This window comes from Eptatretus burgeri, chromosome 17 (assembly GCF_056783735.1).
Source record: "Eptatretus burgeri isolate ZD-2024b chromosome 17, Ebu_testis_v1, whole genome shotgun sequence".
Taxonomy (NCBI): domain Eukaryota; kingdom Metazoa; phylum Chordata; class Myxini; order Myxiniformes; family Myxinidae; genus Eptatretus; species Eptatretus burgeri.
In genome coordinates this window covers 30,934,886-30,954,165 of record NC_140977.1, presented here as the reverse complement: position 1 = coordinate 30,954,165, position 19,280 = coordinate 30,934,886, and the positions used below count along the sequence as shown (strand labels likewise).

Sequence of the window (19,280 nt, the reverse complement as noted above, 5' to 3'; positions counted from 1 at the left end):
TTTAACAGATCCCTCTTTCTGCAGACAGGAAGGTCGTCTCCACACACCTGCCTATGGCCTGGACACAATCCTCAATTGAAGATGAGAACAAGCTCATGAAAGCATTGGAAGCAATGGCAGCCATGTTCAAACCTGAAACCACTTGATGTGTTCTTGGCTTTGATTTCATTATAAACAGCTATATCAAGGGCTTAATAAAATCTTGCATAATTCAAATACTTTAAAAGACAGATGATACATTGTAAAAGCTTTAATTAAATGTTTACTCAAAAATAAATCAACAAAACACCCTTGTGTTTTCCAGAGTTTAACATTGATCTAAAGATCATGGAAGAGTTGGCACATAAATCCCCTGCAAGACCAAGACATCAGTGTGCATTTGCATGAATTAAAGGACATTGGTACACTATGGACAAGTATGTAGAGCAGTTTAACAGGATTTTACCTGGGTTCCCAGAGCACGAGCCCCTCTCCCCCACCCCCAACGTACGTCGGGGGCCAAATCTTCCCAAAGTCCGGAGTCGTCAGGGAAGCACGGTCATGGTCAGAGTGCTGATCGGTTTCCATGGAGTGACCCACTCCCTTTTGTCTGTCCTCTCTCTCGTGACCCTGGCTTTATAAAGGCAAGAGTACACAATCTTAGATGTGAGGAATCTCTGGATTGCTCATGGTAGATCGATCAGCTATCTCATTTGAGCAGAACCCTCCGGTGCTATTCAACAACAACCAGTCTCAAATTAACACACTTGACGTTTTTGATTTCGACAGAGATAACTTGCTCGAGTGCACATACGTCTCAAAATCTTTATACAAGATCTCTTAAAAGGAGCTTAGATCTTGTGTACAAAAATATTGTACATCTGAATTGTTTACAAATCTCCACTTATCTCAAGCAGGGAACATATGATGGGTATTGGCTCACAGGAGCTTGTTTACGTTTATCCGACTCGTGCAGTTATGCGGATGAGGCTGCTTCTTGGCTGGGGTTACAATCCTGGACGGGTCGCCACTCCAACACAGAATACTCAACAATGCAGGAATCCGAAACTTTGTAATTCGTTAATGGTGCCAGCAATAACCCTTATTTGTGAAGAAAATGGTGGGATCCATGCAAGGGGACGGTACACACACTAATAAATCACCATGCCTGTGAAACACCAGGATGACAGTTTATAGCTGAGTTGGGGTTCAAACCCAGGCTAGAGAGCACATACCTGTCAGTCTAGGTTATCCTGCCAGCTCCTTACAGGAGTAGACAATCTATATGTAGATAACACCTCTCCCCCAAACCCTTAACTCAACACCTCACGATACAACCAGCCTTTTATTGTCGGCCTTTAAGGTTAAAATAAAAGTAGGTACTTTAATTACCCCCATCACCGAAGGTGAAGGAGGTTATGTTTTCACCCCTTTCTGTATGTCTGTTTGTGTAAAGGATATCTCAAAAAGTTGTGGACAGGTTCTGTGTGTGACAAGGACGAACTGATTAGAGTTTGGTGAAGATCCAGATACTAAAAATTTGAAAGCAATTTCTTCACCATTTAGAGGTAGGGCTAAACTAATAAACACCATATCTCACAACGTCGTGGACGGATTCGGACAAAACTTGGTGGACACGTTGGATGTATGACAAGGAAGAATTGATTCAATTTTGGTGAAGATCCGGATCCGGATCTGATAATATTAAAAAGTGATTCTTCACCATTGAGTGATAGGGCCAAAAACGATAAAGTCCTGGAAAGCATGATATTTCAAAAATGTATTGGAATCGATATGTTCGAGGATCAGGCATTACGTGGCGGAGGTATGCGCTCTACCGAGTGCCCTTCCAGTATTTAACCGAGAACAAATGAACCAACATTTAAGGTTCAAACATCTTTTATTATACACAACACATTCCTCAACAAATTTTTGTTTCAAACAGCACGGAAGTATCAAGTGATAAACTTTGTTCAAAGCAAAAGCTCACTGCTTTCCACATGGGCCAAAAAAAAAATAATAATAATAAAATAAAATGACTTCAGGTTCACATTTCCATTATACACCGCACCTTCACAACGAGACTCCAATACGACAGCACGATGGTCCCCGATAGTGAAGCTATGCAGTTTCACAACGGAAATGCTAAAACAAAACATGGGATGGAGGAAGGTGATGCAACGTGTGTGTGTATATATATATGTGTGTGCGTGTGTTATATTTTTAAATCAGTTCATCAACTGCTCTTCAAAAACCTTTTCTACAATCTAAAAGCAACACAAAAAAAGAGGGTTGAAGTCGAGGGTTTACGTTAATGTTTCATCAATCCTCGATGCACACATCAAATTTGACCGAGCCTCTCTCAGTCGAAACAGAAGCAGGCCCAAAATGCTTTTACCAACAGATAAAGTGCAAATCCTCAACTTGATCTTGATACCACGCAAGCTGCAAGTCTTTCTTTTTTGAACAAATTAAAAAGAGATATATCTATCCAAACTGGAATGACCCAATATGTCCGAGTAGACTTTTTACACCATTTTACGCGATCACAAAAATTGACCGTTGCGTTTAAGCAGAAGTGGACTCCATTTGCACAATGCAAAGCAGCAGGAAAATTAAAGGAAGTAAGGAAAGGAGAAAACAAAAATGGCAAACAACCAACTCAATCATCGCACCCTTTCATTTGTCACGCGTTGGAGACTCAGAGGGGAAAACTACCCTTGATAATGTGAAATCGACAGTGCACGATGAGGAATTCCCTGGAATCTGGGATTTAACGACACATAATTCATCCAGAATTTAACAAAACCATCTTGAGATCACGTTCTTCATCAAATGACTGTGCCAGGATGTCATTGTTCTTTGTGGGATGCTTCAGTGCGTTACAAAGTGTGGGGGAGAGGAAAAACCCATTAGGAATATACAAAATAAAAAAGGGTGAGTCAGAATAATAATAAAAGCTATAGGGGGTGAAGTGTGAGGGGGGGGGGAGGGAGAGAAACGAAGGATAGAAAAACAACTACAAAAAAACATTGAGCAGTTGAAAAAGCAACTGGGTATTCAAACTGGCACTCCCAGGAGACATCACCTGTGGATGGATCATTGTGAGTTTCATGAAAACCAATACCGAAGCACGGCATCATAAAAGACTCCTTTTCAACAGCTGAACAATCTTTATCAACCTAATGCCTCCCTTGCTGTAAAAGGTGAGACCGTGTCCTTTTAGAGAAATTGACGGAAGTAAAGAATTCGCACCAATTAAAGTAGATATGTTCGAGGCCAACAACTGAACCTACCGCCACAACAAGCCGAAGCAGCTTCCATGACGGGGAAGAAATTTTTAAATTTTTTTTTAAAGCAAATGACAACCAGCGACATTCCATGTGCTCAATGTGGGGCGGAATCATTCGGATCCGCTACCAGGTGGCGTTCAGTCTGTGCGACCGCAGCAGAATTCCATGGGGGCTCTGGTGAAGCTTCCCGAGACAAAGCAAGGTGAAAAAGAAAAAAAAAAACCCTCAACAAGCATCTGCTTACCCAACAGACATCTTATGCAAATTAGGCAGCTCCACCCCACAGATCAAAACACCCGGGTAGTCGCAGAAAGACTCGATTGGTGTACAATCAAACCTCCGTGCTCATCATTTGCAAATACAATCGACACGTGAGCATTACGCTCTATGGCCAGAGGATTTGATGTGATGCGAAGCAATGGATTACCTCGTGCTGGTGATTAAACATGGATGGCTTTTATTGCACGTCAGGTATACAATAGTGCAGCCCAGAGCACTGTCAGTTCAAAAGAAAGCATTCCATACCGAGGAAGCTTATCGTCCCCACAATGGTCTGGACGTGCCATTTACACCAAGGTATACGTGATGTGGAATGACCCTGATACGAAGAAGCGTTCAGGAATAATTACATCCTTTATTCCTCTATCTTTAGATCAAACACTTTGAACAATCGAGGTGTGCTGAAGCGAGAAGGATCGGTGTGACGTGCACACCAAACACACCATACGCATTTGGAGTGGAGGGTTATGGGGTGGGGTGGGGGGGGTAGTGCACAACACAGAAAAATTAAAAATAGAATGTGGAAGTTCAATTGTGGAAGCTACAATCACAGAACATAGTGTTCAGTGCACAAAATTGTGTTTGACAAATCACGATCCTCAAGTTCCTTCAACAACTCAGACACAAAGGGTGATGGGTGCCCCCAGCTTAAAACCGTCAAATCAACTGGAATAGCATGCGATTGTGTTGACAGAAATGGTAGAAAAGGAGAATGGGAAATCAAAAAGGAGAAAAAAAAAGAAAGAAAATAAGGAAGGTGAGGGGGGGAAGAAAAGGGAGGGGGTGATGCAAGCCTAATAAAAAGATAATCCACTGGTACCAAGACAGACAGTGGGAAAGAGAAGATGTAGCGGAGAAGATAAAGGCAAAGAGAACAGCTGATGGAAAAAAGGAAGGCACTGGGTGGGAAGGAGAAAGTTGGGGGTGGGTGGGAGGGAGGGGGGGGTCAAAGTGGTTGAAAGAGTGAACCTGAAATTCATTGATTGAATTTGTGGACTGGAGAAAACGGGACGTTTTGATGGGGCCCGCGTTCTTTGAAACAATCAGGAAATCACTGGAGAAACGTCCCATAACTGTGGAAATGAAAATACAAACATGTTGACGCATACAAACGGCCTGCAGTAAATAAAGTGCAGATGGATACGGAGTGCCGCCTCGTCAACACAAGCAGCAGATCCCTTTAGCTCCCAATGCATCCCTCATACCTTAATGACCTTGTCGGTACCAGACGTAAGAAGCCATCCTCGTGTCAGATCCAGCTGCATATTCACCACACTGTGTTTACTTTCATGGAACGTGGCTGTAGGTGCTCGGCTATGGCAGGGAAAGGTTCCAAAGAAGGCAGTGATAAGAGACAGAGACAGAGACAGAGACAGAGACAGAGACAGAGACAGAGACAGAGACGTTGCAAACTCACTCTTCGTCCGTAATAGTGTCATAGCAGGAATCACAGACACGCACTTCAGTCTCAAACCCGAGCAGGGGAATCGTGGAACGCTTGGAGCTGCACTTTGCACACACAGCTTTTCCACATTTCCGACAGTGGTGCTAAGGGTGGACCAAAAAGTTAGATTGGCAATGAATAACAACTCAACATTGCCAAGATACAGAGGGGCAGTGGGTGGATGAGAGGATCAATGCCACCAATATATGTATGTATGTATGTATGTATGTATGTATGTATGTACACACTATTTTTTTGAATCACATTCTTTTTTTATTATTACATGAGAAACACCCCCTACCTCTGGGAGAGGCTTGGGAGCGGGAAGGGGTGATAATTTTTGACTATTTTGTGCCTGTGGCTCGTAATATTCCTTTAGTAAACAACATGTACAGGCCAAAAATTACAAGTCTCCAATCCTCGGAGGCAGTGAGGTGAAGGGAATTATGTGCCTGGTTACCCCGAGTACTGGTGTGGCTTAGGGTGATAATTAATCGTTACAGGGCAGACAAAAGCGCCAAACTTTGTATATGGCTTCTTTTGGCCATAGGAAACAAATTTAGAAGGGAAGCCCTGATGAAATATTATCGGTACGCGATCAGCGCAGTAAAATCCAAGATGCCCCCCAACGAAAATTTAAAATCACATATCTCTGGTTCTAGAAGTGCTATCAACATAAATTTGGTGTCAAAATGGGAGGTTTTAGGGTCAAAAAACATTATTTTACACATACGAATGTCCTCTGCCAGCTTATTTTGTCATTATGACATACGACTTCAAAAATAGAACTTTTTCAATAATATATTAGTTTATTTATACAGCATATCAATACATGTGTAATATAATTCCTGAACAATATATTATGATTCAGACAAGTCAATCAATATACCAAAATAAGCAGCACAACAACTGATATGAGGTGGCTTTCTTGCTTTTCATGAAAGTGATGTATCCCTCTTAGTTACATTTACATTTGAACAGAGGAGTGCAGCTGAGGTTGGCCTTGCCACACTAACAGTGTGAACAGTCACCCTCACAACAACATTTGATCAGCTCTCTACAAGCTCTGGATACTTCGGGGATAGTGATCCATGTTGGCACCAAAATGTCATTGATTTTGCTCCATCCAAAATCTTGGGGATCTGGACACACCATCTGTACCTCAGTACTTTGTGCCCAAATTCCAGCTTGGTATACTGCTCTGCAGGCATGGTGAAGCAAAGCATCCGAGAAAATGAGAAATATTTAGATTACTATTTGTCCAAAAAACACCACCTTTAACAATTTATCATAATTTTTTATTATTTTAATTTCCTGCATTGGTGGCAATTTGTCCATTGTCCGATTTTTGTGGCAGAATATGTCAAGCCTAGCTTCATTAAAGGCCCGGTCACACCTTGACGTTTTAGCCAACGTATGCCGATTTTTGAATTTTTTTTCTAAAACGCTGGCACACGTTGAATACGTTATGGGTAAGTTTTGATAACATTGAGAGCACGCTGAAAAACACTGCCATACGTCGTTGTATGTTGGCTTTAAACGTTGTACTTTTTGGTTGTCCTCAAATTTTTTCATGCTTGAAATTTCACGACGTATGCCGGCGTATGACTCACACGTTCCGCTACGCTGGCCACAAGTTGTATGCACGGTCTGCGATCGTTGACAGACGTCAACACATGCTACTTGTAAGTTAATCATAAGTTGAGACACGCCGAGGTAATGTTTAGCATACCCGAAACTTATTTCTAACCTATGATTAACGTGTTGTTGGCACGTTACGCGATCGTTGCCACACATCGACAGACGTTACTTTTAAGTTACCCATAGGCTGAAAGACGTCGGTATAATGGATCGTCACTGCGTCAGCGTCCACGGCCACGGCCAGGACACTTATTTGCAGCATTCTTCAAACTTTTCTTCAGCATGACGAGGATGTTCAGACTTCGATGTCGAGCTTGGCTATGATTCCAGTTGTCCATCGGCAGCATCTATTTAAAATAGTCGAGTTTGAGCGTTTTAACATGTTCAGAAGAAACGCTTCAAATTTCAAAACCCCAGCGTCAAAAAACAAAGGCGAGTGACAGCAATTTAAATCGTTCATTGTAAACAATGAAAATAGCTGAATGGTACCGTTTAAAAGTCGTTGAGTGTAAAAAAAATCCAATTGTTGAGCACAAGCGTCTACTTTCAATAGTGGAGATGCAGCCATTTAAATCGTTGAGTGGCAGCCTATGAATAGCAAACCCCACGTCACTGGCAAAGATAAACTGCCGCACGATATGGATAAGTTAGGCTATCGTTGGGCATAGTTTGTGAACGCCGGCTTCACGATAATTATTCGTTGGTATATCGTATCTATAAGTAATCAAAGCGCTCTATGCACATTATTAGTTCATTGCGCATTTGTCCAACCCGTTATGATTAGACCTAAATCGTAAAAACAAGCTATAGCTCATTGTTGAAAAAGCCCCATAAAAAAATTTGCCGCGAAGAACTTCGAACAATGGTGCAAAGATGTCTCCTACCCGTGGACACGCGGACGCAAGGAGGATCCATCATAACCCACACCCTCCCCCTCACACTCACCTACTACTGCCAACATGAACAAACTACTACTAATACTAATACTGATACTGTTACTGCTGACATGGACATAGACTCAAAAAGGACTCGAAAACACTGTTGGGTTCCCCTTTTATGAGCAGCATTTTTATATACCAATTCCCAAAACCGCTGGGAACACGTCTTTATATGGCAGTTGTAAGCTAGAAACACGTTCATTTATTTTTTTGTCGACCGGAAGATGTCATTGGAATACGTCTACATACGTCGACGTGTGTTGGGACTACGTAAAGAATTGGTTCAAAGCACGTCAAACATAAGTTAGAAATAAGTTTTGCGTAAAAAAGACATTACCGCGACGTGTTTCGACTTATGAGTAGCTTATAAGTAGCCTTTGTGGACGTGTGTAAGCGTCCACATACGGTGTGTAAAACTTATCCCCATCGCATGCGGAACGTGTGTCATACGCCGAGTACATCCAAAAATTTTGAACATGTTTAAAATTTCTTGACGTACTCTACTTACTACGACGTATGATAGCATACTTTAGCGTTCTACTCACGTATAACAAACTTACTCATACCGTATTTGACGTGCCCCAACGTTTTAGATACATTTTTCTTAGGTCGGCATACGCTGGCAAGATCGCCAAGGTGTGACCGCGATGTTGTCACTTCCATTTCTACGGCAGTTATGATTCGAATCGTTGTGCGTCAGCCTTTTAATAGGCTACGTCACTACATCGTCGTTGATGCGTGCAACGCGCTATGCCTAAGTTAGACTATCGTTGGGCATCGGTTGTGTAGGCCGACAACAGGCTCAGCATTCGTTGGTATAAGTTATCTATAACACAACGAAACGTTCTGTGTCCATTACCAATGCGTTATACATAAGACCAAGTCGCTATGAATACGTCCGAATCTTAAAAAAAAAACACATCAAAAGTTCAACATAAGCCAGCGTTTTACATACATTTTAATACGTTGCCATCGCTGGCTAAAACGTCAAGGTGTGACCGGGCCATAACATTCTCCAGGGGGCTGGTTTTGTCATAGATGATTATTGCAAGCCTTTCAAGCTTTTTGAAGTGAGGAGATGATGCATCAAGAGGGTGGAAAGGATGCTCAACCAGGTATGAAAGTGTTTGTCACTTCACTGTACGACTGCCAGGCCAGCCAGGTTGATTTTTTGCCTCTTTCTCAAAAAGACGATGTCGTATCGCACCCAGTGAATGCGTGGTACATTGGCATTGCCTGAGATTTTTGCTGTCCAAGACTGAAACAGATTTTGTTGATGCTGTAGTATCTGAACTTTCCCATTCCAAAGGCCACCCATATATCAGCCTTAGGTTGGACTATCTGGAGACAATGGTATTTGCCAATTAGTATCACAACTACAACGGTGTCCAAAGTACAGACTTCAAGTGACTTTGCCCAATGCGCAAAAGCATCCTGAACGTGGACCAGTATTCGAGAATCTGCCTCCTCGTGGTTGCAATCCAACATGTCTTCATCACAGCCCAGTGATATAACTGACTCCCCAAAAGCAAGCAAAATATATACTGTATTCAGCATATTAACTCAATTATAATCCTTGAATTTATCATACTATCTGTAATGGTGTGTGAATAAACCTACCCGACGTTATGTGTATAGCTTTGTTGGGAGGGCATATCATTTCACCAGCCTTATTCGAGAGGAAGTCGAACAGTTCCTTTTTGTTCATTACATTCCGAAAAAAGTCTGGCCAGTTGGTGGGCAGTTTTTCTGAGCCAGAGTCTTTCCTTCTAATGCCTTTTCCTTGTTTCTCTCTTTTGGAATCCTTCAAACTGCCAGGAAGATACGTATCCCAAACAATGTCAACCCTTTTGCTGCTATCTAGCTGCTTTGGCACGTATGGAAAGAAGACCTTGCTGCTATATTCATCAAATGTGCTGACAGCATTAGTCGTCAGACAATGGACAATGACAGCACCGTCCAAAACTTTACAGTCAAAGTTAATAGGTGGTTCAGGCTGACCTGGTTCCTCCAAACATTTCAAGAGTTCAGACTTTGTGCCTGTCAGATAGAGTCTACCCAGATTTGACAGAGATGGAGGGAACGACTGCACTTCATGTGAAAAAAAAATCCTTCAAGTCACCCTCACGGTTGTTGTTGATGTGCAGTCTAAATGTATTATATTTTACAAAAATCACTTGTTTTTATAATAGTTTCAGCTGACTTACAATTAATGTTGATCAACCCATCCATGCATGTGTCAACTGTAACTTCATCTTGGGTGTGGTAGAGAAGTAGGTCACATGGGGTGCCACAAAATGTTATCACACAAACAAAAAGGCTTTATAGACACTCCTGGCATTGAAGCTGTATGTTGAATAGCATTACTCATGTATGTTTCTAATGTCCATCAGTTGTAAATTTACTCATTTGTATTAATATTTCAAACTCGTGTTAATGGTATGCATTTGGAAAGCTTATCCTCATTATTTCTGACAATATACATGAAGATAATTAATCTTTTTGATTTAAAAAAAATTCATAAAACTTTTTATTTTTTTGCTTGACATGCACAAAATCAAATTCCTGGACCCTGACAACCCCTATTTTGACAAATTCATATCAATAGCACTTCTGCAGCTACAGATATGGGATTTTTCATTTTCCTGGTGGCCATCTTGGATTTTGCTGCGTACATCGCATGCTGTGAATATTTTATCGGGGATCCCTTTCTAAATTTGTTTCCCATGGCCAATAGAAGCCTCATGCAAAATTTGGTGCTTTTGTCCGCCCTGTAACGATTGTCTTGAAAATTGACCCCAGCCACCCCACTATAGCACGTATGCAAAATTTGATGGAGATTGGCCAAGCTGTTCAAGGACTTCAATTAGTGAACAGACAGACAGACAAGAAAAAAAAAACTATTTTAATATGATCTGCAGCAAAATGAAAGGCTCATCCTTTCATGTTTTGTGAAAATGTGGAGCAATATATTAAATCAACAGGACATTTATCAATGTATGCTAACCGCCAGGAGAAGCTAAGGTTTCAGACTCTTAACCCTTCATCAGAGCTAAAGAGTGAGATGAGAAAGGAATCAAAATAAAGACCAATTACTGCACCATAGTACCACGAAAAAAGCCAGACATACACACACACACACACACACACACACACACACACACACACACACACACACACACACACACACACACACACACACACACACACACACACACACACACACACACACCTATAATGGCAGGATAAAACGATGAGAATCTCCCTGTGAAGGCCAAATTTATTTTGCTGCCGCACAAAGTAGAGGCATTGCTGAGCTTTCCTAATAATAATAACCGTGTTGTGGTCCCACTTTAAACTACTGGTAATGGTTGTACTGAAAAGTTTAAAGCAGTCAACAATTTCAATAACTTCACCATTGAAGGTAAGATGATCAACTGAACTTTTTGTACTACGAAAGTCAACAACCATCTCCTTAGTCTTTGCAGTACTCAATTCGAGGTTGTTGCGTTTGCACGATGACACAAACCCACTGACTTCCTGAATGTATTTTGACTCATCGGAATTCACGATGATACCCTCGATGGTCGTGTTGTCGGCAAAGTTCACGAGCTGCACAGACTCAGGATGAGACACCCAATCATTGGTGAAAAGGGAATAGAGAGGAGGTGACAGCACGCACCCTCGTGGGGCACCAGTATTAAAGACAATAGTCGTGGACAACTCATTATTTTTTTTTTTACTGTTTGCAATCTGTTAAGGAGAAAAATCCAAAATCCAGGAGCAAATTGAGGGAGGACGGCCAAGGGACTGGATTTTATTAAAGAAAAGAGTTTCTGAGGGACAATGGTATTAAAAGCAGAACTAAAATCAATTAAAAAAAAAAAAGGAATACAAGCATAACAATTTGAAAATTCGAGATGTTAAAGAACAAAAAGAAGAAATAAGGCAACATCATCAACCGAACTCTTTTCCCAATCGGCAAACTGAAGAGGATCGAGTCAACAAGTGGTGATTCTTCAGGTGCTTGAGAACCAAACACTCAAACACCTTCATCACCACTGAGGTTCGAGTCATGGTTCGATAAATCGTTAAGGGTTGTCATCTTCGATTTTTTTAAAGACAGGGATAGCAATGGAAGATTGAAAACAGAGGAAATATAAACTGTTGAAAATACAAGCAAAAACAGAGGAGAGCTGTTGTGAACAATGCTCAAGAGTTGCAGTTGAAACACCATCAGGACCAGCTGCTTTTCTGATATTCTGTTTCCTGAAAAGATGCTTCACTTCGGCCTCCTCCACAGTAAAAGGCTGAGGAAGCAGTGAATCGGCAACTGGGAAAGAAACTGTAACAGGCACGGTATTCTGGCGATCAAAGCGGCTGAAGAACTTGTTTAACTTGTCAGGAAACTTGGGGTCTTCAATATTTATGACACGATTATTCTGCTTATAAAGATAAATATTCTGAAGACCTTGCCAAACAGCTTGAGCATTATTAGTTAAGAACTGGGACTCTAGATTCTGTCGATACTCTGATTGATTTTGTCCTGTGAATCTCCCTCTGCACATCATATTTAGCTTTCTTGTTCAGAACTCGATCACTGCTCATGTGCTGCTTCCTTTACTTTCAGCTTTGCCCCATGACCACTTTTAAACCACGGTTTGTCATTTGCCCATGATTTGATTTCATCTTGGTTGGGATTCTTTGCAACAATGAACATATGACGTGACTACATCAGTGTACTCGTGCAAGTCAACACAGGCACCAACAAAAGAGGCCCCATCAGTACAATGAAAGCAGCCTTGGAATTGTTGAATGGAATCCTGGTCCCAGCGTTTAACAATACAAATCTGCAGTTTAGCAGTTTTAAGCTTCTGCTGGTAAATCATGGAGTGATCAGAAGAGCTGAGCGGGGCACGGGAAACAGCACAAGCATCGCTGGACGTACTATATCGCAGATTCAGCGTTTTCCTCTCTCTGGTCGAACACTTCACTTGCTGTTTATACTTTGGGGGCTCCGATTCCAATGTACAGTAGTGTGATTAAACTCTCCAAGAATGAGAACATGACTATCAGGGAAAGAGTTCTCAACTGAAATCACATGATCAGCAAGTACCCCAATAGCAGTCGGAGCATGTGCCTGTGGAGGAAGGTACACAGCCACCAATACAAGTGAGGAAAACTCTCGAGGCATGTAATACGGTCTGCACTTGATGGTTAGTGTTTCAATACGAGAGGTGCAAAGTGTGGATAAAACACTGGTATCATTGCACCACCTTTGGTTTATCATAAAAAAAACACTCCACCTTTCTTGGATTTACCAACCAAATCAAATAAATGATCAGCTCTATTGAGTGTGCCGACAGGCAGAAGAACAGTAGAATCAAGGATAGAAAGGTCAATCCACGTTTCAGTGAAGCAGTACACGGAGCAATCCTTAAAATCCCGTTTCATTTTCACCAAATAGAATAGTTCATCGATTTTGAACTTCAAGGAACGAACATTGGACAAAAACATCTCAGGGAGCGGAGGGCGAAGAGAGTATGTACGAAATCATATCAATAAGCCTGTACGTTTTCCCCCCTTACGAGCACGCCAGCATCTGAGGCCCAGGTCAGCAATGCATTATGGGTGGGCAGCCACTCCCCCCTCAAGACTCCAGCAGGTGAACACAGAAGTATGGGCTTGTGCTCACAATCCATCCCATGACGGATAAGAATCAAAACATCTCTATCATACTTGTACAGGCAGGCAACCAGATCAGGTATATCCCGATCACACCCAACACTGAGTCACCATTACATTATTTGAATTTGACAGGATTTTTGATTCAACCAATTATGACTGGAACACCACTTCACAAATGACATCGTTGTCACCCTGTAGACCATATGGGGAGTTGATCACATGACTACAGTATTTTCAATTTTATTCGTTGAGCGGTTTCAGAGAAGATATCTAACTTTTTTTCCTTTAATTCAATTTGGTCATCATAGCATGTGACCTACGACAGAGTTTTCAATGAACTATACTCCATGGGGATTGGGGAGGCCTTCCGATGTTTGAAGTTTGGCATCTATCGCAACACAGCACGCATGCTCACACTCACAACCCCTTCAGGGCGACTGATTAACACGAGGTCCACCCACATACCACCACACCAGCCCCGACAGCCTTGATGTACAATGTACTTGAAACCAAACACATGTGAGCAATACGATCACCGTTCTTAGCCTGACATACTCCAAGCAAATGTTTACCTGGCGTAGGCCAATAGTCTTACTGTCCCACATCTGTTTGAAGTTCCAGAAAAAGGGCTGTGAGCACGTCTGGCAGCAATCACTGTCCAACCATTCGGGTGTCTGTTCAAGGCAGTGGGTTGTGAGACACTAATGTTCCACACAATGGTTCAGACAATGCACAGACACCACAAAATGAAGAAAAAAAACCTTAACTCTTAGAAGGGAAATACATTTTTTGAGGTCCAAGTTAATCAAAAGGAAATTTCACTGAAGGATGAAGGGTATTCAAAATAATAGATAAGGAAATTGGTCATTTGGAAACTGCTTCCATAGCTTATCGACTCAACCTATCATTTTCATTCTCTCGTTTCTCACCAATCACTCACCCTTTTTGAGAGGTACTACAGAATCTTCCACAACCAAAACGCAAAGGGAAATCAAACTTTACATCCCCGTAGGATGGTATACTCAGATGCAGTGTCTGTCAGCAATGCATGCACTGCTTTGGGAGGTTTCAAGTCAGATATGACTCGACGGCAAGAGACATGCATGATCAGACAGCTCAGAGTAGAGCACTTGACCAACGAATCCTATCAGCCGGCCTTCCATTGTGGTCTCCCATCCAAGAAAAACATTATTTTTTGTAATAAAAAATTTATGAGATCAAGCATGTTCAACTTGGAAAATAATCACTCGGAACAAGCATTCATCTGCTTTGAGGTAAATGAGGTTTGGATGTCAATATTTGACCAATCCTCCCAAAACACTTTTTTATAATGTAATTTTGAACTTTCAAAATGTAACCCCACTTTTTGTGAAACAAATGAAACTAGAAGGGGCACTTGGGAGAGCGCATACCTCCGCCAGGCTGAACAGTTTACATTTTGTATCCCACTGATGGGCTTTAACCAAAATCTAATCAGCTCGTTCTTGTCGCAGACCCAACTCTTCCACCTTTTTGAAACATCGTGCAAAATATAGTTTTTAGCCCTATCACTCAATGGTGAAGAATCACTTAAATTCTCGTATCTGGATTTGGACCTTCACCATAATTGAATCAATTCTTCGTCACATTTGTTGACCTAAAAAACGGGGAGATACCGTAATTACCTCCGTCCATCACACGATTTTCTCCTAAATGGTTGTGCAGAAATTCATCAAGCTTGGTAGTTACGATCACCACATGGCACAAAGTGCAAGAGCAGTATCATTTTTAGCTTCTCTCACTGGGGCATGGTCAATTATCAAAAACTTTGGATAATTTGTACAATTACAGGAACATTTAAAAAACTAAACATTGTACAGCAAAACCCTTAAATATCACAGGTTTTGATGAATTGTGGACAATTCTTTCTCAATGATAGAGATATATGATATGATAGAGTTGGACCGATTTAGTCATCGCGGTTTTTGAGACGAGTTGTGACGGTTACTCCTCACACTACGAGCCTTTTGTTGTTTCTCACCCGCCTTTAACGATGGAGAAAAGAGATTGTTGTTAACAGTTTTGACGTTACACATGTAATTGTAAATCAGCGATTCTGCTGTGGTAACTGAGACATGCAGCGTGTACACCACTGTGCTGCACCTATGTTCGTGTCAACACTACCTTCGGTGTAATCTTCCATGTAATCGAAATAAATTCCTTTGTTTTTGGTTATTATTGGCCAAAGTGGTTTTTATCCATGGCTCCCAAGAGGAAAACTTTCTCGTGGTGAACCAAATGCAAAACAAGCCGAGGAAAGTGATGGTTTTGGATAAAGTTGGTCGAGATGAGAGCGTGTTTTTTATTAGGAGCTCTAGAATGATTTAAAAAGAAACACATAAACGGGGTAAGACCCCAAGGTGTCCTTTGCGAAGAGTATGCGAGCTATCACTGGCACCATGAACAAATTACAAATTCCTGCCCCAACTACTGCTGGGAAAGCAATGGCAAACCACCCAGTATAGCTCTTGCTCAGGAAGCTGCATTGGCAGCAAGAAAGAAAGAAAGAAAGAGAGAAAGATATATTCGACAAATTACAGAAGGTTATTGACAACCATATCCATTTTAATCTGCTTCAATGTAGGACACTTTATCGCAAAGATGATTTATATTTATTTTACACGTTTATTTAAATTGCGATGTGTTTATTTTGTGCTGCCATCCACCTTCCTCAATATTTTTCTGGAAGCCTGGGACCCAATCCCCTTGTTGCCACACAAAATCGGTTGTAACCATCGCGGCTTTAAGTATCGTGACATTTTCCAGGAACGTAACCCCTGTGATATTTAAGGATTTACTGTATCTGCGATCAACATTGGGGGATGCATGAAATATGTAACCAATTTGTGGATTTGACCCACAATTCAAGCCTCAGGGGGTGAGGACTTGGGGGCACAGGGGTCAAAACGGTAAAAAAAGAAAAATTCAACTCAAAATTTGATGTTGGGTCATTCCTGGTTGAACTTTTTGCCATCTTCCAACGTTGCTTTTGGTGGGAAGTGTGGGGATTTGCGATGGCGTGCCATCAACTTCGCCCTCGTTGTGTTTGATGCGCAATTTCGTTTCAGAAAACAACAAAAAAAAGTGCACAATTTGGCAACAATTGTAGTTATTCAGGCAAGGCTTGCATCAGAGCATGCCACTTGGAAGGGCATGTAAAGCCAATTTATGTCTGCTTGCCAGTGCTAAAGATCCCAAAGAACAACATGTATGGACTGGTTCAATCACTTCATTAACCCCACTTGCAATCCGTGCCGTTTGACATTCCATCTTAAAACAAACGAAGAAAAAAGAAAAGAAAAAAAGAAAAAAAAGGTAAACTGCTCGAACACCGCAACGATTCAAAGATGAATAAAATGGTTAGGTCAGGTCAGGTATGGGAGCATGTGCCAGAACAGCACGTCGCTGCGTCCACTTTCCGCCGGTACTCCAGGGGCCTCCGTCTGGCCATCCCCCAGGCAGATGCCAGGCCCATCCCCATCTCCTTGAGATGATGGTCAACCTGTTGCAACCATGAGGCACGTGGTCGACCCACTGGCCTCCTCCACTCATGAGACTCCCTCGCTGAGAGAATCTGGTGAGCAGGATCAGAGTCAGGAAAACGAGCCACATGTCCATACAGCCGCAACTGACGCTCACGGACTATGCAGGTAACAAATCTCATCCGAGTCTCTCTCAGCAACCGCTCGTTGGACACAAAATCCGACCAGCGATAGCCAAGGATTCTCCGAAGAGACCTGGTACCAAAGGAATTAAGTCTCCGTCTCAGATCCTTGGTCAGAGTCCAAGTCTCGCACCCATAGAGCAAGACTGGAAGTACCAAGGACCTGAAGACTCGGACTTTCGTCCTCCCGCACAGGTACCGGCAGCGCCACACCCCATGATCCAGTGAGTCCATGACTCCCCAGGCCCGACCCAGACGTCTATTGACCTCTGACTCGCAGCCGGCAGAGACATGAATATCACTGCCAAGGTAAGTGAATCTCTCCACGACCTCAACATCCTCACCACAAACAGACACAGACAGGACAGCAGCATCCAAGATGTCACCGAAAGCCTGGATCTTAGTTTTGACCCAAGAAACCCGTAATCCCAACGGCTCCGACTCCTCATTCAGCACCTCGAGGGCCCCCAAGAGGATGTCTAAAGTCTCCGCAAAGATGACTGCATCATCTGCAAAGTCAAGGTCCGAGATCTTGACATTCCCAAATGACGCACCGCAACTTGATCTCTCCGACATCCTCCCTAGAATCCAGTCCATACAAGTGCTGAAAAGTGTGGGAGCAAGTACACATCCCTGACGAACTCCAGTAACAACTGGAAATAAGTCAGAGATGGTACCACCACACTTCACAGCACTCTCAGTACCAGAGTAGAGTTCAGACATCAGATCGATCAGTTTAGGTGGCACCCCACGAAGACCAAGAATCCTCCAGAGGACGTCCCGATTCACTGAATCGAACGCTTTACAGAGATCAACATAGGCTGCAAGCAGCCCCTGCCGAAACTCTCGTCTGCGTTCGGTGAGGACACGAAGTGCAAGGATACGGTCAATCGTTGACCTCTTTGGTGTAAAGCCTGACTGCTCTGGACGCTGGTGCTCAAGCAGATGATGGCGAACCCTATCGAGAATTATCCGAGCAAAGACCTTGCCCGGCACTGAGAGCAGCGTCACCCCTCGGTAGTTGTTGCAGTCTTGGCGATCACCCTTCCCTTTCCAGAGAGGGACAACAAGGCCCCTCTTCCAGTCAGTTGGGATGATGCCTGTGTTCCAGGCAGAGCACAAAACTGCATGCAACGACACGAGTGCAGCATTTCCACCAGCCTTGAGAAGTTCGGCATGGATGCCACAGATCCCTGGAGCTTTGCCCCGTTTCAACTGGTTCACCGCAGCCCGTGTTTCCACAAGCGTAGGTGGACCACAGTTGATTCGAGGGTCAGCAACAGGGATTGTAACACCCTTGACGTCCAACTCGACAGTTGGGGGATCAGCCTGGTACAACCGCTCAAAGTAACCGGCCCAGCGGGCCTTCACTTCAGACTCCTCTGTCAAGAGCCTACCACTCTCTGCTCGAACTGTAGTGCTCCGAGGGATGGGCTTGGATGAACGTAATGCGCGAATTCCCCTGTAAGCGGGACGAGAATCACCTGTCCACAGGTGATGCTCTACCCCCTCACAGATTCCTCGCACATAGGCCTCCTTGTCCACCCTCAGTGCACGTACAGTTTTACGCCTCAGCTCCCTGAACAGCTCAGCTCTGCCATTCAGCCTGGCCCTGCGACTCTGGTCAATGGTATCCAGTGTCCCTTGAGAGACAAAATTCTTCTTTGCCCTGCGGTGAGCTCCAAGGCATCCACCGGCAACATCAAGGACGGTGGTCTTGAAGGCGCTCCACAACTCTTCAGGACCCCCAAAGCACCCAGACCCCCCAAGTGTCCACTCAGCCTGTTTGCAAACTCCTCAGCTACTCTCTCATCCCTGAGCTTGGCAACATCCAGCCTCGGCTGGGATGGTACCATTCTCCAGGATTTAAGGTGCAGCTTTAGAGTTGCTACAACAAGCCTGTGGTCAGTATTGAGGAACTGAGCACTCCGGTAGACCCTGCAGTTCTGGATCATCCTCCAACGACCGTCAATGAGGACATGGTCAATCTCCTTTGCCACACCGCCAGCGTTGGAATACCAAGTCCAGCGATGAGCTTGTGGGCGCAGCCACCCTAAGTCCATGACTTCTTGCAAAGTCAAGGAACTTAGTGCTATTCTGGTTCATAGTTCCTGACCCATGGGGACCAACACACACCTCATAACCGTCCCTATCAGTTCCAGTCGATGCATTGAAATCCCCCAAGACTAGAAGTGTATCTCGTCTGGGGCACTGATCAACCACAGACTCGAGTGTGGCGTAGAATGCATCCTTCACGGTGAGATCACTCGCCTCAGTCGGAGCATAAACAGAGACCAGGGAAATGACACCTAAGG

General features: G+C 43.2%; 2 protein-coding genes across 6 annotated transcripts in view; one reads left to right on the top strand and one right to left on the bottom strand.

Moving 5' to 3' along the window:
• Positions 1-3,316, top strand: part of DHRS12 (dehydrogenase/reductase 12) — a 29,809-nt gene extending 26,493 nt beyond the window's left edge. For 3 of the 4 annotated variants that reach the window (XM_085860749.1, XM_085860750.1, XM_085860747.1), the window contains one exon: positions 25-3,316. In XM_085860749.1, the coding sequence (XP_085716875.1) occupies positions 25-146 (122 nt within the window). In that variant the 3' untranslated portion in view covers positions 147-3,316. The remainder of the gene's footprint in view (positions 1-24) is intronic. The other variant, XM_085860748.1, reaches the window with a different exon arrangement.
• LOC147009680 (WD repeat and FYVE domain-containing protein 2-like) overlaps positions 1,861-19,280 on the bottom strand; it is a 33,433-nt gene continuing 16,013 nt past the window's right edge. The window contains exons 9-12 of one of the 2 annotated variants that reach the window (XM_085860744.1): positions 13,835-13,936; positions 4,969-5,099; positions 4,757-4,865; positions 1,861-4,624 (exon numbers count right to left, since the gene is read on the bottom strand). In XM_085860744.1, the coding sequence (XP_085716870.1) occupies positions 4,595-4,624; positions 4,757-4,865; positions 4,969-5,099; positions 13,835-13,936 (372 nt within the window). In that variant the 3' untranslated portion in view covers positions 1,861-4,594. The remainder of the gene's footprint in view (positions 4,625-4,756; positions 4,866-4,968; positions 5,100-13,834; positions 13,937-19,280) is intronic. The other variant, XM_085860746.1, reaches the window with a different exon arrangement.